This window comes from Schistocerca gregaria, chromosome 1, assembly GCF_023897955.1.
Source record: "Schistocerca gregaria isolate iqSchGreg1 chromosome 1, iqSchGreg1.2, whole genome shotgun sequence".
NCBI classification, from domain to species: Eukaryota; Metazoa; Arthropoda; class Insecta; order Orthoptera; family Acrididae; genus Schistocerca; species Schistocerca gregaria.
In genome coordinates this window covers 291,401,006-291,421,730 of record NC_064920.1, presented here as the reverse complement: position 1 = coordinate 291,421,730, position 20,725 = coordinate 291,401,006, and the positions used below count along the sequence as shown (strand labels likewise).

Here is a 20,725-nt window from a genome sequence, read left to right as displayed (position 1 = left end):
AACCTGTGTTATGCAACTGGTTGACTGATTTTTTTAATCATTTCCAAGATAACCGCTTTACAGTTGCTACTTACAGCCATGTTCAAGATTGTAAAAGATACAAGGTGATTATAATTAAAGTCAAACTTTCAAAACGCTATAGAAATAACACCACTGGTCAGAAGGACGTCAAATTGCAACGGAAAATTATCGGAGAAGAGGGAAAACGTATGGCAGAAGAAAAAAAATGTGAAAATGGATCAATAGATGGCGCTGCATGTGTCAGAATACGTAAATGAAAACACCTGTCATGCCCACGACCCATTGTAGTTGGTATAATAAACACGCCGGGTACACGGCTTTCTCTCCTTTCGTGTTTTCGACGTTCACCATGACTGTCTTAATGCAGAACCCCGTTCTGCTTGTAAAGCTGTATTACAAGAATGACGACTGTGCACACGTCGCTCTGCAGAGGTTCCGGACACTGAAAGATTAGAAAAAAAGGCGTTGGTCCGCTGACTGCCATGGGTCTGGAGGAAATGATCTGGAAATTCGAAAAGACGGGTTCTTTTGGTGTGCAATCTGGTAGAGGGAGGAAACGAATTGATTCGTCGTCAGTGGAATCAGTGGCCACAGCAATGCAGGAGGAGCATAGACGTGGAGTGCAAACATGTAGTGCACGGGGAACTGCCCGGACGTTGGACATATCCGCGGGCACAGAGCGTAAAATCCTACGAAACATCCTTCTTTGTATCCATTCAAAATTACCCATGTGCGCGAGTTGCTTCCTGTTGACCTGCCAGCAAGAGAGCTTTGCTTTAGAATTTCTTGTTCGCGTGGAAGTGGACAACGATTGGCCGTGGAGGATTTCATGGACAGACGAAGCCCACTTCCATATGACAAAATATGTCAGTACAAAGAATTGTCTTATATGGACAGCGGAAAATGCACACACAAATCAACCAGTACCATTTCATCCTGAAAAGGTCACTGTGTGGTGCGGGTTTACGGCACCATTTGTCATAGCGCCATATTTTTTTGAAGATACAGGTGCTTCCGGTACCATTATTGGTGAGCGCCATGAGTGTCTTCCGCGCAACTGCGTCATTCCAGCTCTCCAACAGCGTGGATGTGTGGACGGGATCATTTTTATGCAAGATGGTGCACCTCCGTACATTACAAATCCAGTTAAGCAGCTGCACAAGCGCCATTTCGGAAATTCTAGAATTTTCAGCCGCCATTTCCCTACAGCCTGGCCGTCCCGATCACCTGACCTTAATCCTCGTGACTTCTTACTATCTGAAATATGGTGTGTTAAGTGTTCCGACAGCGAACTTAGCTGCATTGAAGGCACGCATTGCGCCACACATTTTAGACGTGACCCCGGAAACACTTCAATCAGTTGTGGGGCATGCTGTTTCTCGATTTAAACTTGTTTCAGAAAACGGTGGACAGCATATTGAACATGTTTTGCGCCAGTCACACGGTATTTAATAATGCGATTTGATTTTGATTGCTGCTTTTTATGCGGGTTTTGGCTTCAGGAGATTTAAAAACCGATTTTTCCCATCCGATGGTGTGATATGACGTTGCCTTGTTGGATGGGCGTACGTAACTAACAGTATCACACCTGTATACCCATTCACATTGAGTAGTACAGTTTGTTTAACGTCAAATGTACATCTTAGGCACTGTTGTATGGTTCATTTGTCATTTGTAGTCTACCAGTATCAAATTATGATGCTTACAGCGCGATCTATTGCTACATTTTGTAACTATTGATTTTTCTTCTGCCATTCTATTTCCCTCTTCTCCGATTATATTTCATTGCAATTTGACGTAATTCTGTCCAGTGGTAATATTTCTACAGCTGTTTGAAAGCTTAACTTTTATTATAATCACCCAGTATGGCAGTCATCCAACATCACCCAATCACCATTGGTATTCAGTTCACGCGTCAAACCGATCGCGACTGATGAATGCTCCTGTTTGTCGCACCATGTTTATGACTGCCACTGTGTGTCTTTCCACCACTGCCTTCTTATTAGTTCGCTCCTTCATTACATGTCTCAATGAAACTAAAAGTATTCTGGAGATAATATTATCTGCACTAAAAATCTAGGAGTCTCGAGAGAGTTTTGAGATTACTGAATTTGCTCTGTTGATAACATTTTACTCTTAATATGAAAAGGGTGAAGATTTTATTATTATTGCCCTGCCAGTCTGTAAAAAATATCGTGGAAGCTGTTTTTCTCATCAATTGCTTCGTTCCTTTTTTGTCATCCGTATTAATACTATCAAAATGCCTGATTTCAGGCCACAAAATGGCTGTAAAACACACAACATGAATATATATGCACCGTGAAAGTTCATTTTCATTGCACAGCAACATATTCATATGCCATGAAATTGCTCAAATTTTCCAGAGTAAGTTTTCTCTTTTTGTCTGTTACTTTGAGATCATTATTTTGTTTTTTCCTTATGTCATTGTTTCTTTCAGAACACCTATATTAAACACAGACTGCTTGAAACTGAAGTACTTTGAAAATATTGAGAAGACTCTCCCGGATGATAAAGAAGGCATTCGACAAGCAAGAAAAAAGGAGTGTGAGGTAAACTGCTATGCAATCTGTGTGAATCCACATTATCGTTTATTCAAAAGCCACGAAACATAGAGTTAATAGCATGTGTAGCTACTTTTTGCTACTATTGCGGCAATGAACCTTTTCGCTAACACATGGTACACTACAAGTGAAATTTATTTCCAAGCTTCCTGTAACATGTTGAATAGAGGAAGCTGAGACTATTTGGGAATTGAATCATGTGAATTACCTGTATGTTGAGGAAGCTGTCATCGTCTTCTCATTTTGGATATTTCCCTAAATACTTTATCCGTGTAACATAGTGTTGTATAAGTTGGTACTCTAAATGGTTTGTGTTCCTTGACTTCAAATTTGTATTGGAAGTGATTTATAATGCCTGGCTTGGATAAAAACACCTCTACCTTTTCCGGCATTATATTTTCTAACCCCCTTTTACTTTCATCTGGAACGTCTTCTACCTCTAGTAATTTCTCCTCGATTTCTTCAAGTATTTCTAATTCAATATAAGGTGTGTTATTTGTCTGACACCTTAGAAATACTACATAGCGATGGTAGATGAATTAAACATAAAATTATGTAGTGCATGGGTCAGATATATGATGCAAGGACATGCTGTCAAATATGATTACACTACAATACATAAAAGGGAGACAGAATGTTGATAATAACGTCTCACACCTGGAAATATTACAGAGTTATTAGAGCACGTTTAAGACACGGGTGTCCCCTACACAAGCTGCCTCTGGTGGCTGGGGCAACTACAAGGCCTAGCTATTCCTGCTGCTGCCGGGTGTAACGCGTACTTAATGCCTGTCTATCCAGGTATCCGGCATTAGCTTTCAGCTAATGGGTGCATTATTGAGACTTGACAGGATGTAGAGGCTTGAACAATGCACTGGCTGGTGCCTACAGTGGCGGCAATTACAGAGGCATGGTCGCCACAGCACATATCGGCACAGTTTCGACTATACAATTACACATGCCATGGACAACCCCCCCCCCCCTCCACAATCTCATATTTTGTCGAATTTAAATGATAATTTAATATTTCCTGTTTTCTATCCCCATGGATGTGATAACAGCACAAGGGTAGAAAATAGTTTAAACATGGGATATCAGTGTATTCTATTGTCGTTCGTATTTTTTAATGTACATACACTTTTGGAGAGACATTGCTTCTTGAATTATTTCGATTTTCTGCTGATTTGACAACTGTAATCTAATGGCATATTGTCAAATACCCCTTAGGCAACCTGACAGGGTTGTAATTCTGTAGTAAATTTTGAATCACAAACTGTAGAAGTTAAGATAAGGCTGATGTAAATAATTATAGAAGTAGCAATGTCATGGTTGTGGTAGGCATTATGTGTCATAAATTATACTGATTAGGATAAGGCTAAATATAGATGTGACCATTTTCAGATCATAAATTATGCTAATTAAGGTAAGAGTGACAGAAATACAGACAGAGCCATTTTGCTTCATGATTTATACTAATTGAGATAAGAATAGCTCAGATAAACTTCCAGTGGCCTTTCTCTGTGTCATATACACACATCAAAAATACTTTTTCATCCGAGAGTTCCGGAACCTGTACAGAAAATTGGAATATAGATCAACATAAACATCATTTCCGCCCTTTTCCCTTGATACAGCAAGACCTTCAGAAGTTGTGGCCCAGATTGCTGAACACACTGGTACCTCTAATACCCAGTAGCACGTCCTCTTGCATTGATGCATGCCTGTATTCCTCGTGGCATACTATCCACAAGTTCATCAAGGCACTGTTGGTCCAGACTGTCCCACTGCTCAACGGTGATTCGGCGTAGATCCCTCAGAGTGGTTGGTGGGGCACGTAGTCCATAAAGATCCCTTTTCAATCTATCCCAGGCATGTTCGATAAGGTTCATGTCTGGAGAACATGCTGACACTCTGATCGAGCGATGTAGTTATCCTGAAGGAAGTCATTCACAAGATGTGAACGATGAGGGCGCGAATTGTCTTCCATGAAAACGAATGCCTCGCCAATCTGCTGCCGATATGGTTGCACTGTCGGTCGGAGGATGGCATTCACGTATCGTACAGCCTTCCACGGCGCCTTCCATGACCACCAGCGGCGTACGTCGGCCCACATAATGCCACCCCAATAAATCAGGGAACCTCCACCTTGCTGCACTCGCTATACAATCTGTCTAAGGCGTTCAGCCTGACCCGGTTTCCTCCAAACACGTCTCCGACACTCGGTGAAGAGAACGTGATGCCAATCCTGAGCGGCCGATGGGGCCCATCTGTACCGCGCTACATGGTGTCGTGGTTGCAAAGATGGACCTCGCCATGGGCGTCGGGAGTGAAGTTGGGCAATGTGCAGCCTATTGCGCACAGTTTGAGTCGTAACACGACGTCCTGTAGCTGCAGAAACAGCATTAATCAAGATGGTGGCTTTGCTATCAGGGTTCCTCCGAGCCATAATCCGTAGATAGCGGTCACCCACTGCAGTAGTATCTCTCGGGCGGCCTGAGCTAGGCATGGCATCGACAGTTCCTGTCTCTGTATCTCCTGCATGTCCGAACAACATCGGTTTGGTTTACTCCGAGACGCCTGGACACTTCCCTTTTTGAGAGCCCTTCCTGGCACAAAGTAACATTACGGACACGATCGAAACGCGGCATTGACCGTCTAGGCATGGTTGAACTACAGAAAATACGAGCCGTGTACCTCCTTCCTGGTGAAATGACTGGAACTGATCGGCTCTCGGACCCCCTCCGTCTAATAGGCGCTGCCCATGCATGGTTGGTTGCATCTTTAGGCAGGTTTAGTGGCATCTTTGAACAGTCAAAGTGACTGTATCTGTGACACAATATCCACAGTCAACGTCTATCTTCAAGAGTTCTGGGAACCGGGGTGATGTAAAACTATTATTGATGTGTGTATTATGATCATTAAGATACGGCAGGATATACAGAAATTTGTGTTTTGGTTGCAGCAGCCATTTAGAGTAATAAGTTATAGTATTTAAGTAAGGTGGGTCACAAATTACAGTTATTAAGATAAAGCATGATAAATATACAGGGGAGTCAGATGCAGTCTGAAAACTCTGCAAGGATGTTGTAGGGTAAGGTACGCTGAGAAATAATTGTCAAGAAAAAATTCGATACTTTGCGTCGTTTCCAAGTTAGTTAGCATTGAAGTTACTGAACCAGGCCGCTAAGTGTGCAGATTCAAGTGACCCATCAGTTAGTGTCACTTGTTTCCATAGCATAGATGACAGTGCATGAGACTGCTCAGCCTTTGGTTCGGGTATGATCCTTACTAGCATCCCATGCTCTCTCGTTCGGTTTTGGGAAACCAAACGAAAAATTCATTTGGTGACACCGCCTCTGAGGCGCCGCTTGAATTTGCACGTGCAACGGCCATAATGGCTAACTGCAGGGCCAATAAGCTCGTAAACAGCGCAAAGTATAGAATTTTTTTCTTAACAATTATTTCTCTGCATCACCACCTTGCAACTCCCTCAGATCATTTCAGACTGTTTCTGGCCATCCCATAGAGGCACCCATGTTTTGACAAAGGGTCATAAATTATACCCAAATAAATACTAGATAAGAACACTAGTGGGCAACTGGGAGAGCGGGGTGGGGGGGGAGGGGGGGGGTGGTTCCTAAAAGTGACATATGGAGTTTGTTTCCGTAAGGGTCATAAATCATTGCGCTAAGACTGATACTGATCCAGCAGTTACGAAATACTCACACACAGTGATGGAAAGGCAACAAGACACACCAAAAATTGTCGGCAATTAGGCAGCTAAGCCTATCCTTTGGGACAGATCAGCAAATAATACAAAATGAACAACAGTTTTGCGTGAAGTTAAAACTATTTTCTCAGGGTTCAAACCCGGAATTAACGCTTTCATAGACAGTGTATCACTTATTATGGTAACCCCGAGGGTCTCACGGAGTGCCTTATGTTGTAAATTGCCGTGTGGGTAGGTCCTTACCTTCCAAGATCGATTGATCCTTCCTGTTATGCTGCTGGACTATCACGTCTGGGAGAAAGGATATCTCGGGTAATTTGACTGGGCCACGTACGGTACATGGTGCGTGCGTGGATAAAGCACCGCGCAATGTTTCAGCTTCTTAATCTGAGTACTAATACCTTGTCTATCTTTCCAGACAACGCTAAGAGCTGTCAAGTGGATGACTTGGCGGAACATCTCAGACGTGATCGACGAGATGGTAAAAGCCTGCGTCGGCAGGAATATGCAGGTATGTACTTGAGAAAATCACTGTCTGTCAAAACTATTTCCAGTGGATCTATGTCTACTTCTATGTGATGTATGTTGACAATAACCATTTGCCTTAAATCTCATGACTTTCGTAAGATAGACGCCTCGTGATTCGCATCAAAGTCTTAATCCGCTCTGTTAGATGTATCTTCAAACGTTGTGCTTAACATTACCGTTTTAGACCATCACATTTTGCTGGTTGTTTCTTTCAGTTTTCTGGCTAGCTGCTGCGCTATTGATTGTGAGGACGCGACAGTGTGTCAACGTTATTTAGAACAGTGGTTCAATACTCTGCGCCTCCGGAGACTTCGAGAACATGGACATATTAGACATTTTCCGTTACTATAGTGATACTGAGAAAACGAATAAAAATCCGTTGTAATGCATGAACCATGCATTTCTGATCGACTTAATAAATGTAATATACGAGGCGCGACAATAAAGTAAGTGATGTTAAAAAAATATTGCTTACCGTTTTAGTCATGTTTAGTGTTGTCTCCATCGAAGTAGTTCCCTTATGATTGCACACACTTTTTCCAGTGCTTCTGCCATTGATGGTAACATTTCTGGAACTCATCTTCTGTAATATCCTCCAAGACCCTCGCTACAGCTTTTTTGAACATCTTGTGTTGTTTGAAAATGGTGTTCCTTGACCGCCGTTTTGACTCTTGGAAACAGAAACAAGTCGCACGGAGCGATATCTGGTGAATAAGGTGACTGTGGTAGTACTGAAATTTGTTTTGAGGTTAAAAATTGCTGTACTGACAGAGCAGTATGGGATGGCGCATTATCGTGATGCAGAATACAATTATCAGCAAAGTTGGCACGGATATGAAGAACTCTTTTACGAAGTCTTTTAAAATTTATTTGTAGTAATGTTGGTTAATTGTTTCTCCAGGAGGCACCCACTCTTTATGAACAATTCCCTTTGAAGCAAAGAAGCACACAAGCATGCATTTCACTTTTGACTTTGACATGCGAGCTTTTTTTTTGGTCTGCGTGATCTCTTTGAGCACCATTGTGAACTTTGGCGTTTTGTCTCTGGATCGTTCTGAAGAAACATCACCAGTGATAACACGGCTCATCAATACTGGATTGATTTCCGTTTGCTCTAACAGATCAGCTGCCACATTTTTCTGTGTTTCTCGCTGTTGTGGCGTGAGAGTTTTGGGGACCATTTTTGCACAAATCTTTCCCGTACCAAGATCTTCAGTTATTATTTGATGAACGGTTTCTCGATTGATGTTCCGTTCTTCTGCAATCATATTCACGGGTAATCTTCGATCAGATCGTACGAGTTCACGCACCCTGGCAAAGTTGACATCTGTCTGTGAGATTGATGGCCGTCCACTGTGGTCTTCATCTTCAACATTCGTTCTGCCTTCACTAAAACATTTTATGCCAACGAAAAACTTGAGCTCTTGACATGACCTCCTCTCCAAAAGCCTTCTGAAACTTACCGTAAGTTGTGGTCGCGTTTTCACCCAATTTAACAGCTGACTGACCAGTAGCATCGATGTGTCGCTTGGACTAGAAGAAGCTTATAGACCAAGGTCAAACATATTGTGCCTACACAAGCCTGCAGGGTTGCCACATCTTACAAAGAAAATCAGTTTCATTATTTTATGTCGCAACCTCGTATGTAAGATAGGTACACTTCTGCTGTAGAAGAAATGCACATATGAATCTGCGAATTCAAAAATACCAAAATTCCACTTATCATAGGTCTGACACAATTTTCTGGTCTATCTTTAGACATTCTAAAGCTGTTACTTTGTTTTCTTATGTATAGATACCACAAGGTGCTTGTGCATTGCAAAATATTATGCCAAAACAATCACTTGTTTCAGTAGTAAAAGGAATTGTTTTTTTATGATTTGGATATTATTTGAGTTCATTTAAATATTACGCATATTAATCTGTGTTCCATTGCGTACAAATATGTGGCGAAACTTAGAATCATGTTTATAAAGATATCAGAAAGTACAAGACACTAACAATTTTTTAAAGTTTGAAACCTAGGCTTCACCTTCTGATACATCATTACCATTGTCTTGAATTTGTATAGTGGTCTGTGGGTAACGTCTTTGGCTCGTAATCGAAACGTTCTGGGCCCCGGGTTCGAACCTCACCACTACTTGAACTTTGGGTACAAGTCATCAGCAGTGGCAGCTGAGGACTTCCGGCCTAATGAATAATCATAGTTCTGCCAACCACCTTGTCAAAGACGATGAAAATGGGGGCAGAGGTTCAGGGCACTCTCTTACCCTTGGGGTGGGAAACTACCCGCTGAGAGAGAATCGGCAATGATCAAAGGCATGAGGATGCAAAAAGCAATGAAAATCACTGTATTTAAGTCACATAATGTACATCCAGAAGACATGTGGCCTGTAATTGAAAAAGTGTTATGGTGATCTCTAGATTGGCAAAAGATTCCGTAATAGTCCTCTATTCGGATCTCTGAGATGGGACTGACAAAGGAGATGTGCCCAAGAAAAAATGACTGAACGACTAATAAACGGGTAACGTTCTACACATAGTGGAGTGGATAGTCAAAAGTTTGAACGTAATAGGGAAGCTAGTAAATATGAAAATAGAGATGCTAAGGCTCAATCAACGTATAGTGGGGGCCAATTAGGACAGACAGAACATGGAGATTTTGGCAAAACAAATGGCACCAAGAAATGGTATAACTGGAGTAGGATTCGCTTTGAGCAGGAAGACAGAGCAGGATGTGGATTCCTGTGAACAGTTAGTGATAGGGTTGTTGTCATCAGAATAGACACCGAGCCAACATCGACAACAATAGTACAGGCATATATGCCGATGTCGCAAGTGGAAAATGAAGAGGTACAGAAAGTGTACAACGAAACTGAAAGAGTAATTCAGTACATAAAGGGTGAATTCAGTCTAGTGGTCATGGGGGATTGGAATGCGGTTGTAGGGAAAGGAGTAGAAAAAGGGATTACGGGAGAATGTGGTTTGGTACTGTGAACGGGAGAACAGAGAGACTAATTGAGTTCTGCAACAAATTTCAGCTAGTAATAGCGAATCCTCTGTTCAAGAACCACAAGAGGAGGAGGTATACTTGGGAAAAGCCGGGAGATTCGGGAAGATTTCAATCAGATTACATCACAGTCCGGCAGATATTCGAAATCAGACAATAGATTGTAAGGCGTACCCAGGAACAGATATAGACTCAGATCACAATTTAGTGATGGGGAGGAGTAAACGATAGTTTAAGAGACAAGCCAGGAAAAACCACTGGGCCAAGACATTGACTACGGAAGTACTAAGTAAGCAAGAAATAGCTTGAAGTTTAATGCGGTAATGATTAGGTTAGCAGACAGTTCAGTTGAAGAGGAATGTTCAAATGTGTGTGAAATCTTATGGGACTTAACTGCTAAGGTCATCAGTCCCTAAGTTTACACATTACTTAACCTAAATTATCCTAAGGACAAACACACACACCCATGCCCGAGGGAGGACTCGAACCTCCGCCGGGACCAGCCGCACAGTCCATGACTGCAGCGCCTCGACCGCACGGCTAATCCCGCGCAGCTGAAGAGGAATGGGTACCTCTAAAAAGGGCAGTGGCAGAAGTTGGAAAGAGAAACATAGGTACAAGTAATGCGACTGCAAAGGAACTCTGATTAAGAAAAGAAATACTTCAGCTGATCGACGAAAGAAGGAAGTACAAAAATGACACATTTAAACGAACGCAAAATCTCCAAGATTGGTGATTTTTCACAGAAACTCGAAATTTTGGGCGGTCTTCAACGCGAGATGCTTGTATAGTTTCCACAACGAAACTTTGTCTCCATACCTGGCAGAAAATCCAAAGATATTCTGATCGTATGTGAAGTGTGCTAGCGGCAAGACATAATTAATCCCTTCTGTGGGCGACAGCAGTGGAAATACTATAAACGATAGTACTGGCAAAGCAGAGTTACTAAACACAGGCTACCCAAATTCCTTCACAAAAAAGTAAATAGTCCATAACTGGAATCGAGAACAGCTGCCAACATGAGTAACGTAGAAGCTCAAATGGTTCAAATAGCTCTGAGCACCATGGGACTTAACATCTGAGGTCATCAGTCCCCTAGAACATAGAACTACTTAAACCTAACTAACCTAAGGACATCACACACATCCATGCCCGAGGCAGGATTCGAACTTGCAACCGTAACGGTCGCACGATTCCAGACCGAAGCGCCTAGAACCGCTCGGCCACACGGGCCGGCAACGCAGAAGCAGATATCCTCGGAGCAGTGAAGAAACTTAAATCATTTAACAAATGAAAGTCTTCCGGACCAGACTGCATACTAGTTAGATTCCTTTCAGAGTATGCTGACGCAATAGCTCCGAACTTAACAATCATATTCTCGTACAACCATTCACTAGACGAAAGATCCGTACCCAAAGACTGGAAAGTTACACGGGCCACGCCAGTATTCAAGAAAGGTAGTAGTATTAGTCCACTAAATTACAGCCCCTTATCAGTAATGTCGATATGCAGCAGAATTTTGGACCATATATTGTGTTCATACATTATGAATTACGTCGTAGACAACCGTCTATTAACATATAGTCAACACGGATTTAGAAAACATCGTTCTTGTTAAACACAACTAGCTCTTTACTCACACGAAATGCTGACAGCTATTGACAAGAATCACGGTGCGTTAGATGTACTCGAAATACTGAGGAGAATGAAGCACTTGTCAGAATCGTTGGTAGCTTCAGGAAGAATCAGCTTCTATTGACACTAGTATTCAAAAAAATTTAACCTTACAGTTTTTAGTACAGCATTGGTATGATGCGGATTTGTGGCACTTGGCATTAAGGGCTTAACAGATAGGATTAACCGAGTACGTCGTGAAAATTCAAAGAAGAGCAGCACGTTTCGTGCTGAGAGTGTGTCACTGACATGATACAGAATTTGGGGCGGACATCTTTTAAAGAAAGGCGTGTTTCATTGAGGCGGAATCTACTCACAAAATTTCAATCACAAACTTTCTCCTCCGAATGCGGAAATATTTTGTTGACTCCGACCTACATAAGAAGAAAAGATCATAAAAATAAAATAAGGGAAATTAGAGCTCGCACGGAAAAATATAGGTGTTCGTTTTTTTCGCGCGCATTTCTAGACTGGAATAATAGAGAATTAGGGGAACTTGTCTGATGACGTTATAGAAGAAGAAACAGGAATAGACAGGGAAGAAATAGGGAAACCTGCATTAGAATCAGAATTTAAAAAAGCTTTATATTATTTAAATCAAATAACACAGATGGGATAGATAACATTCCATCTGAATTTTCAAAATCATTGGGAGAAATTGCAACAAACAACTACTCGCTTTGGTGTGTAGTATGTATGAGACTGGCGATATACCATCAGACTTTCAGAAAACGTCATCCACATTATTCCAAAGATAGCAAGAGCTGAGAAGGGCAAGAATTATTGCACAATCAGCTGAACAGTTCACGCATCCAATTTGCTGGCTGGAATAATATACAGAAGACTGGAAAAGAAAACTGAGGATCTGTTCGATAACATTCAGTTAGTCTTTAGAATAGGTAAAGTCATCAGAGAGGCAGTACTGCTGTTGCGGTAGATAATGGAAGCAAGAATGAAGAAAAATCGACATACGGGGACCTGGAAAAATCGGTAGACACTGTTAAATGGTGCAAAATGTTGGGAGTTTTGAGAAGAATAGGGTTAAGCTATAGGGAAAGACTGGTATTACACAATATGTACAAGAAACAAGTGCGAATAGTAAGGCTGGAAGACAATGAACGAAGTGGTAGGATGAGAAAGGGTGTAAGATAGGGATGTAGTCTTTCTCCCGTACTGTTCAATTTATGCATCGAAGAAGCAATGACGGAAATACACGAAAGAGTCAAGAGTGGGATTAAAATTCTAGGTGAAATGATATCACTGATAAGACTTGCTGATGGCATTGCTACCCTGAGTTGAATAGAATGAACTGTCTTGTGAGTACAGAATATGGACTGAGTGGATATCGAAGAAAGGATAAAGTAATGAGAAGAAGTAGAAATGAGAACAATGGGAAACTTAACATCAAAGTTGGAATTCTGCAACCTAGGAGGCAAAGTAACCTATGATCTACGGAGAAACGAAGACATAAAAAGCAGACTAGCACAGGAAATAAAGGCATTCCTGGTCAAAAGAATTCTACTGCCTTCATTTGAGGAAGAAATTTCTGGGAATATATGTTTTGAGTACAGCATTTTATGGTAATGAAACATGGACTTCGACAAAAGTGGAAATTTAATTTATGAAATTACGAACACGTTATTTAAAAGCGAAACAAAGTAGCGTTCTCCTGTTTCCTCCCGGACTGCCGATTGTTGCCTCCAGCCGCGCAAAGTGCCCCGCCACTCCTGGTAAGACTTCCATGTGTCAGCGGAGGCGTGGCCGTTCCTCTCTGCCAGCAGGGATCACGGGCGGCACCTTATGCAATACTGACCGTATCACATCGGCATAAAGAGCCGTTCCGAACGACTGTGGCTTCCTGTTCCATGACCCAAAGGTGGCCCTGACCGAGACCTCTGCTAGCCGGCCGTGGTGGCCGTGCGGTTCTTGGCGCCGGAGTCCGGAACCGCGGGTCTGCTACGGTCGCAGGTTCGAATCATGCCTCGGGCATGGATGTGTGTTATGTCCTTAGGTTAGTTAGGTTTAAGTAGATCTAAGTTCTAGGGGACTGATGACCTAAGATGTTTAGTCCCATAGTGCTCAGAGCCATTTGAATTTTTCGAGACCGCTACTGCTTTCGAAGTTGCGAAACTGACAGCCGCGGAATTGTACCGTGTTCATCACGGAAGTTCTTCTCGCCCCCAAAACATTTTCATTGGGTAGCAGCTTCCTGGTTAGGGAACTCACAAAGGAAATACGGTGAGGCGATGAAATGGAGTGATCGAGTGGCACTGATGGCCGTGAGGGCCCGTCAGGGGAAGTTTTGCCGCCGAGTTGCAAGTCTTATTTCAGGAGAGGCCACATTGGGTGACTCGCGTGCCGGTGAGAAGGAAACGATGATGAGGACTGCACAACACCCAGTCCACGAGCGGCAAAAATCATCAACGCGGGCCGTAAATCGAACCTGGCCCCGCAGCAGGGGAGGCAAACACGTTACCATTCAGCTATGCAGGCCTACGCATGGGTGACAAAAATCAAAAGATAGCGATGTGCACAAAAACAGACTGCGGTAGTATCGCGTACACAAGGTATGAAAGGACAGTGTATTGGCGGAACTGTAATTTGTGCTCACTTGATTCAAGTGAAAACGTGTCCGTCGTGATTGGCCGCACAACGGAAATTAACAGCCTCCGTCCGCAGAATAGCAGTTGGAACTAGACGCATGGGACATTCTGAGATCCTTAGTGACAAGAGTGTGCCGATAATACCAAATTTGAGGCATTACCTCTCAGTGGCCAATGGTCTTCGCAGCCCAGAGCGGCGATCCCATAGAGCTGTCAGTACTAACAGACAAGCAACACTGCGTGAAATAACCGCATAAATCAATGTAGAACGTCAGGGCAGTGCGGTGAAATTTTGGCGTTGAAGGGCTATAACAGCAGACGATCGACGCCAGCGCCTTTGCATACATCGCGACATCGTCTGCAGCGCCTCTCATGGGTTCCTGCGCGTATCAGTTGGCCCCTAGACGATTGGCAAACCGTGTGGTGTGGTCAGATGAGTGCCGGTTTCTGTTAGTAGCAGTTGATAGTAGGGCTGAAGAGTGGCACAGGCATCACGAAGCCACGGTCCCACGTTGTCAACAAGGCACTGTGCAAGTTGGTGGTGGCCTCTTAATGGTGTGGACTGTGTTTATATGGAACAGACTGGGTTCTCTGCTCCAGCTGATCATTGACTGGAAATGGTTACGTTCGACTACTTGGAGACCATTTGCAGCCATTCATGAACTTCATGTTCCCAAACGACGATAGAATTTTCATGGTTAAAAATGCCCCAAGACACTGGGCCACAGTTGTTCGCGATTGAAGAGCATTCTGGACCATTCAAGCGTGTGGTCTGACCATTTATGAGACATAATCGAGAGGTCCGTTCGTGCACAAAATCTTGCAACGACAGCACTTCCGTATTACGGTCTGTTACACAGGCAGCATGGCTCAGTATTTCTGCAGGGGACTCCCAACGACTTTTTGAGTCCATGCCATGTCGAGTTGCTGTACTACGCCTGGAAAAATGAGGTCCGCCACGATATTAGGAGGTACCCCACGACATGTCACCTCAGTGTATTACTGCCGCCACTTCACGGAGAACTAAAGCTAAATCAAATTACTGAAGATCCTCTTTTTCTTTTAGCATACCCTTGTTTCCAATCAAGAGTTAGGTAAGAGGTAATGAAGATCTACCATTCCTTCCTTAAAAACATAAAATTGAATATACATACTGAGACTCATACACTACTGGCCATTAAAATTGCTACAACAAGAAGAAATGCAGATGATAAACGGGTATACATTGGACAAATATATTATACTAGAACTGACATGAGATTACATTTTCACGCAGATTGGGTGCATAGATCCTGAGAAATCAGTACCTGGAACAACCACCTCTGGACCTAATAACGCCTTGATACGCCTGGGCATTCACTCAAACAGAGCTTGGATGATGTGGGGGAACAGCAGCCCATGCAGCTTCAACACGATACCACAGTTCATCAAGAGTAGTGACTGATGTATTGTGAAAAGCCAGTTGCTCGGCCACCATTAACCAGACGTTTACAATTGGTGAGAGATCTGTAGAATGTGCAGGCAAGGGTAGCAGTACATTTTCTGTATCCAGAAAGGCCCGTACAGGACCTGCAACATGCAGTCGTGCATTATCCTGCTGAAATGTGGGGATTCGCAGGGATCGAATGAAGGGTAGAGTCACGGGTCGTAACACATCTTAAATGTAACGTCCAATGTTCGAAGTGCAGTCAGTGCGAACAAGAAGTGACCGAGACGTGTAACCAATGACACCCCATACCATCACGCCGGGTGATACGCCAGTATGACAATGACATATACACGCTTCCAATGTGCATTTACCGCGATGTCGCCAAAAACGGATGAGACCATCATGTTGCTGTAAACAGAACCTGGATTCATCCGAAAAAATGACGTTTTGCCATTCTTGCACCCAGGTCCGTCGCTGAGTACACCATTGCAGGCGCTCCTGTCTGTGATGCAGCGGCAAGGGTAACCGCAGCCAGGGACTCTGAGCTGATAGTCCATGCTACCGTATACGTCGTCGAACTGTTCGTGCAGTTGGTTGTTGTCTTGTAAACGTCCCCATCTGTTGACTCAGGGATCTAGACGTGGCTGCACGATCCGTTACAGCATGCGGATAAGATGCGTGTCATCTCGACTGCTACTTATAGGGGGCCGTTGGAATCCAGCACGGCGTTCCGTATTACCCTCCTGAACTCACCGATTCCATATTCTGCTAACAGTCATTGGATCTCGACCAACACGAACAGCAATGTCGCGATACGATAAACCGCAATCGCAATAGGCTACAATCCGACCTTTATCAAAGTCGGAAACGTGATGGTACGCATTTCTCCTCCTTACACGAGGCATCACAACAACGTTTCATCAGGCAACGCCGGTCAGCTGCTGTTTGTATATGAGAAATCGGTTGGAAACTTTCCTCATGTGAGCACGTTGTAGGTGTCGCAACCGGCGCCAACATTGTGTGAATGCTCTGAAAAGCCTATCATTTGCATCTCACAGCATCTTCACCCTGTCGTTTAAATTTCACGTCTATAGCACGTCATATTTGTGTTGTAGCAATTTTAATCGCCAGTAGTGTATATGTCCATAACTATACCATTTTGTCTGGGCACCATATTTTAACAATAGGGTATCAAAACAATTCCCCCTTTTCTTTTATGGGCTTGAATTAATACATATTACTTATTAGGTTCTATTACACCGTTAATGCAAGTGTAAGGTTTAACTTGTGACAAGGGAGCACGGCAAATTCTACTCTCTCGTTTTCTGACCAGCCGGAGGATGTGTACTGGACCCGTAAACACGGGAAGCAACTTCCACAATACCTTACTTTAAAGACCCCCTGGCAGCTCTGGACTCAGGGCACGTCACCCAGTTGTGAGTTAGTGGGACGTCTCCCTTATTATACTTGTAGGCTTCTCTCAAGACTATACCTCAGATTAATTCTAACTCGTTTCCGTTCGTATCGCATCTGCTTTTGCATCAGATTTCTCAGATAACAGCTGGTTATTTGACCACAAATTTTGTTTGACCACAAATTTGCTCGTTGCAAGTTGGGCTTAGCGGGAGACTGTGGGGTTCGTGTACCGCAATTTTGAAGGCAAAACCGTACCAATGAGGTGAGCAGACTCACCTGACTTGGAATGATCTTGAGGGTGGAGCGAGAATTGCAGTTGACACGCTCCACAAATGAAGGGTTAGGGTGGTAAGGCGTTGTAGTGGTATATACAATCTCATTTCGAAACAGAAACCCTGAAACGGCCTCGATCTGAATGCTGCGGCATTATCACAGAGTAAATACTGATCGAAGGTACCAAACAAGTACTGTACATAGTTAATAGCCCTGTGCGCAGTCGTATAATGGGTCGGAAATAATCCTTTAAAGCAGGTGAAGGCATGCACAACAACTAGAACGAACTATCCTCAACTTGAGAGCCCGGAAGAGGGCCTACATAATCCATGCATAACCTCTCTATAGTGGCGTCACCGTTTGAGAAGTTAGGAATCCGTGTCAAACACTCGTCATTGGCTTCATCATTATACAGATCTTGCCAGACTAATTACTCTGTCATTTCGTTGTCTAGATAACACTTTGAGGAACCTTCATCCGAATTTTAAATATTCATAAATGGCCGCGAGTGACGGCTTGTGATAACATTTACATATTAAGTGGGCATGGTACCTAGAGCATGAAATCAGATTAACGTCCTCCACATTGTATTGATTTAAATGCTGCTTAAGACATATGTAACAAAATTCAAGAATGGAACGCGGTGTAGCAGATGGTTTAGTACAGTGATGAGAAAAAAGAAGCGAAAATATATCACAGATCAGTTTAATGAGTTTTGTTATATTTTGGCCTCTATATAACTGAACCGCGTCTCGCGACGAATGTTTCGGCAACGGTGGAAAAGAAGTCCTTCTCACCATAAGCTACCTCTTCCAGCAGGAATACTGACTATTGCTACTTTTATACCCTTTAAAACATCGTGTAACAATGTTGTCCTTCTATATTTGTGATGCAGCAGCTGGTAGTGAAGAATTTTTTTTATCTTCTTTCCGCTAAGCGTTTCTTTATCAGAAAGTATTACTGTCCATTTGTAAGCGCCGTATTCGCTTGCATTCACTGCTGTTCTATCGTAATTTCAGATTGGTGTTGTAGGAACCTTTCTAAAAATTTTAAAGCCTGTCTGCTATTACGGTTAGCGATGTCAGAGTTAAATGCCATACGTACTTATTTTCTTCTCCCTCTGCCAGTACTGCAAATTCATTTATCTATCTATCTTCATCTCTTCCGCTGTGCACCTTATTGAACAAAAGCAAACAGGAGCCGTTGAAACTATTGAGGTATTTTCCTTCCCGTGAAATGATTTTCAGGCCTCACGAGGGCCATGTCTCATATGTCAGTCCTTACGTCGAAAGTACGTCACATATTCCTGTAATAAAAGCTCCTGTATATAATATTACATTTAAAATTACGAGAAAAAGATTTCCATCAGTTTCATTCTAAAATTTTTGGGAATATTCACTGTTCAGTTTGCACTAGCAACCACAACCCCCACCTCCACCACAGCCCCCAATTCTTTAAAGAAGTTTGAAGAAAACCTAGTTTCCAAAGATTTCGCTATTTGTGACTTCAGATCTCCTTCAATTATAACAACAGCCATTTTGCATCTGGGATATGATACATCAACTAGTATGTGTTTTGGTGTGTATAATCCTAATATACCTTTCAAAATGTTCTAGCACGTACCATTTTTGAGTTATTGAAGGTTTTTTTTATTTTTCGTATTCAGTATTTCTCTTTTTGCTGTCTCGATATTTGGTTATTTGTTTATGATTTGAAGAGGAGAGCTAGAATATCTACAGATCGTCAGTAAATGGTTGATGTGGCCATCCAGTGGTGTGAAAGAGATTCTCAGTGAGTGTTTCCTGTGAAAGATAGTGCAAACGCTTTGTGTTTAAAACTTACACTAAGAAACATGGCAATTAGTAAATCTCGTTGCTGTCTAGACCACCCCGACAACTTTTGTTATGTGTGTGGGAAATTCACCCCAAAAGCCCAAAGAAAACCAATTACTGATTGGGTTAAGAAGGCAAATAAATTGTATTTTGATTGTCCTGTTGGTGATCAAGATAAAAATTTTGCACCTCATATTGCCTGCATAACCTGTACTGCAACCTTAACCGAGTGGCTGGAAGGGAAACGCCGAGCCATGTCATTCGTTCCGATGGCGCGGTGTGAGCCTAATGACCATTATTCAGACTGTTACTTCTGTCTCACAAATATTTCGGGACATTCAAGCAAAACTAGACATAAAATAAAGTACCCAAACGCATCTTCAGTGCATTTGCCTGTACCCCGTGATGAAGGGCTGCCTGTTCCTGTCTGTAACTTGAAAGCCACGGAACCAGTCACCATGTCAAGTGAATCAGAAAGTATTGAACATATAGAAGAGTACTGCCCTCAACATCGTGACACTTCGTCTCATCTCTTTAATCAAAAGGAACTGCTGTGATTCGAAGGGTTGTTGCACTCCTTAAAGGTTTATAGGCTGGATTCACGAAATACTGCTGCTTTTTGTGCCTTTGGGACAGCTTCGACACCAAGAACCACTATAGAGTCAATGAATGGTCTATTAGGAAGTCATATGTTCCTGGAAATGTAAATGTGAACAATACCCCATTGATTGAGCTCGATAAAATAATTTTGCTTCGCCTTCGTACCAAGTTGGGCTTTATTAAGAACTTTGTAAAAGCTCTCGATAAGGAAGGTGAGGCCTTAAATCACTTAAAATAAAAGTTTCCAAAATTAAGTGAGGCAAAGCTGAAAGAGGGTATATTTGTTGGACCACAAATAAGAAAATTGCTGAAAGATCCAATCTTTGATACCAAACACACAGGTAACCAAGTAGTTGCTTGGTATTCTTTCAAAACAACTGTGAGGACTATTTGGGTAACAGAAATGACAAAACATATGTTAATATTGTGAATGATCTGTTGGACAACTATAAGGACATGGGGTGTAGAATGTCGCTTAAAATTCACTTTTTACATTCTCACCTTGATTTCTTCCTAGAAAATTTGGGAGCCGTAAGCGATGAGCATGGTGAACGCTTTCACCAAGACATTCTTCCCATGGAACACCGTTCCCAAGGCTATTGGAACCCTTCCGTGATGAGTGACTACTGCTGGGGTCTTGTTAGGGAGAGTGATGAAACGGCAAACAAAAGAACAGCTCCGTCTTTGCATTTTTCAAAAACCAAAGATGATTAAAGGTGAAAATATCTTCTAAACTAATTTGGTCCTTTTATTGGTATCGTGCCCATATATACATACAAAATAGTATTAATTTCAAACGTTCCGAAAGTGTATTTTTGTTTGACTTAATTGTGTCAATTTTCGCTATTACCATTTTTTATTCTGCTGTGTATCTAGAAAATGTGACTTCATAGAGAAAAACTGGTTTTACCAGTGTATTCAGCACCTCAAAATTTCGTTAATTCACCCATTTACAAACCAGATGCAGAAGAAAGTTTAAATTTGTTAACTAGTGTTATACGTCGTACGATGTTGTAAGTTTGCAGTT

At 42.4% G+C, this 20,725-nt stretch overlaps 1 protein-coding gene across 4 annotated transcripts in view; it reads left to right on the top strand.

Annotated features, from left to right (window-relative positions):
- The window catches only part of LOC126341510 (estradiol 17-beta-dehydrogenase 2-like), a 172,401-nt gene that overhangs the window by 146,702 nt on the left and 4,974 nt on the right, over positions 1–20,725 (top strand). For all 4 annotated transcript variants that reach the window (XM_050001779.1, XM_050001778.1, XM_050001781.1 and 1 more), the window contains 2 exons: positions 2,480–2,591; positions 6,752–6,844. In XM_050001779.1, coding sequence (XP_049857736.1) covers positions 2,480–2,591; positions 6,752–6,844 — 205 coding nt within the window. The remainder of the gene's footprint in view (positions 1–2,479; positions 2,592–6,751; positions 6,845–20,725) is intronic.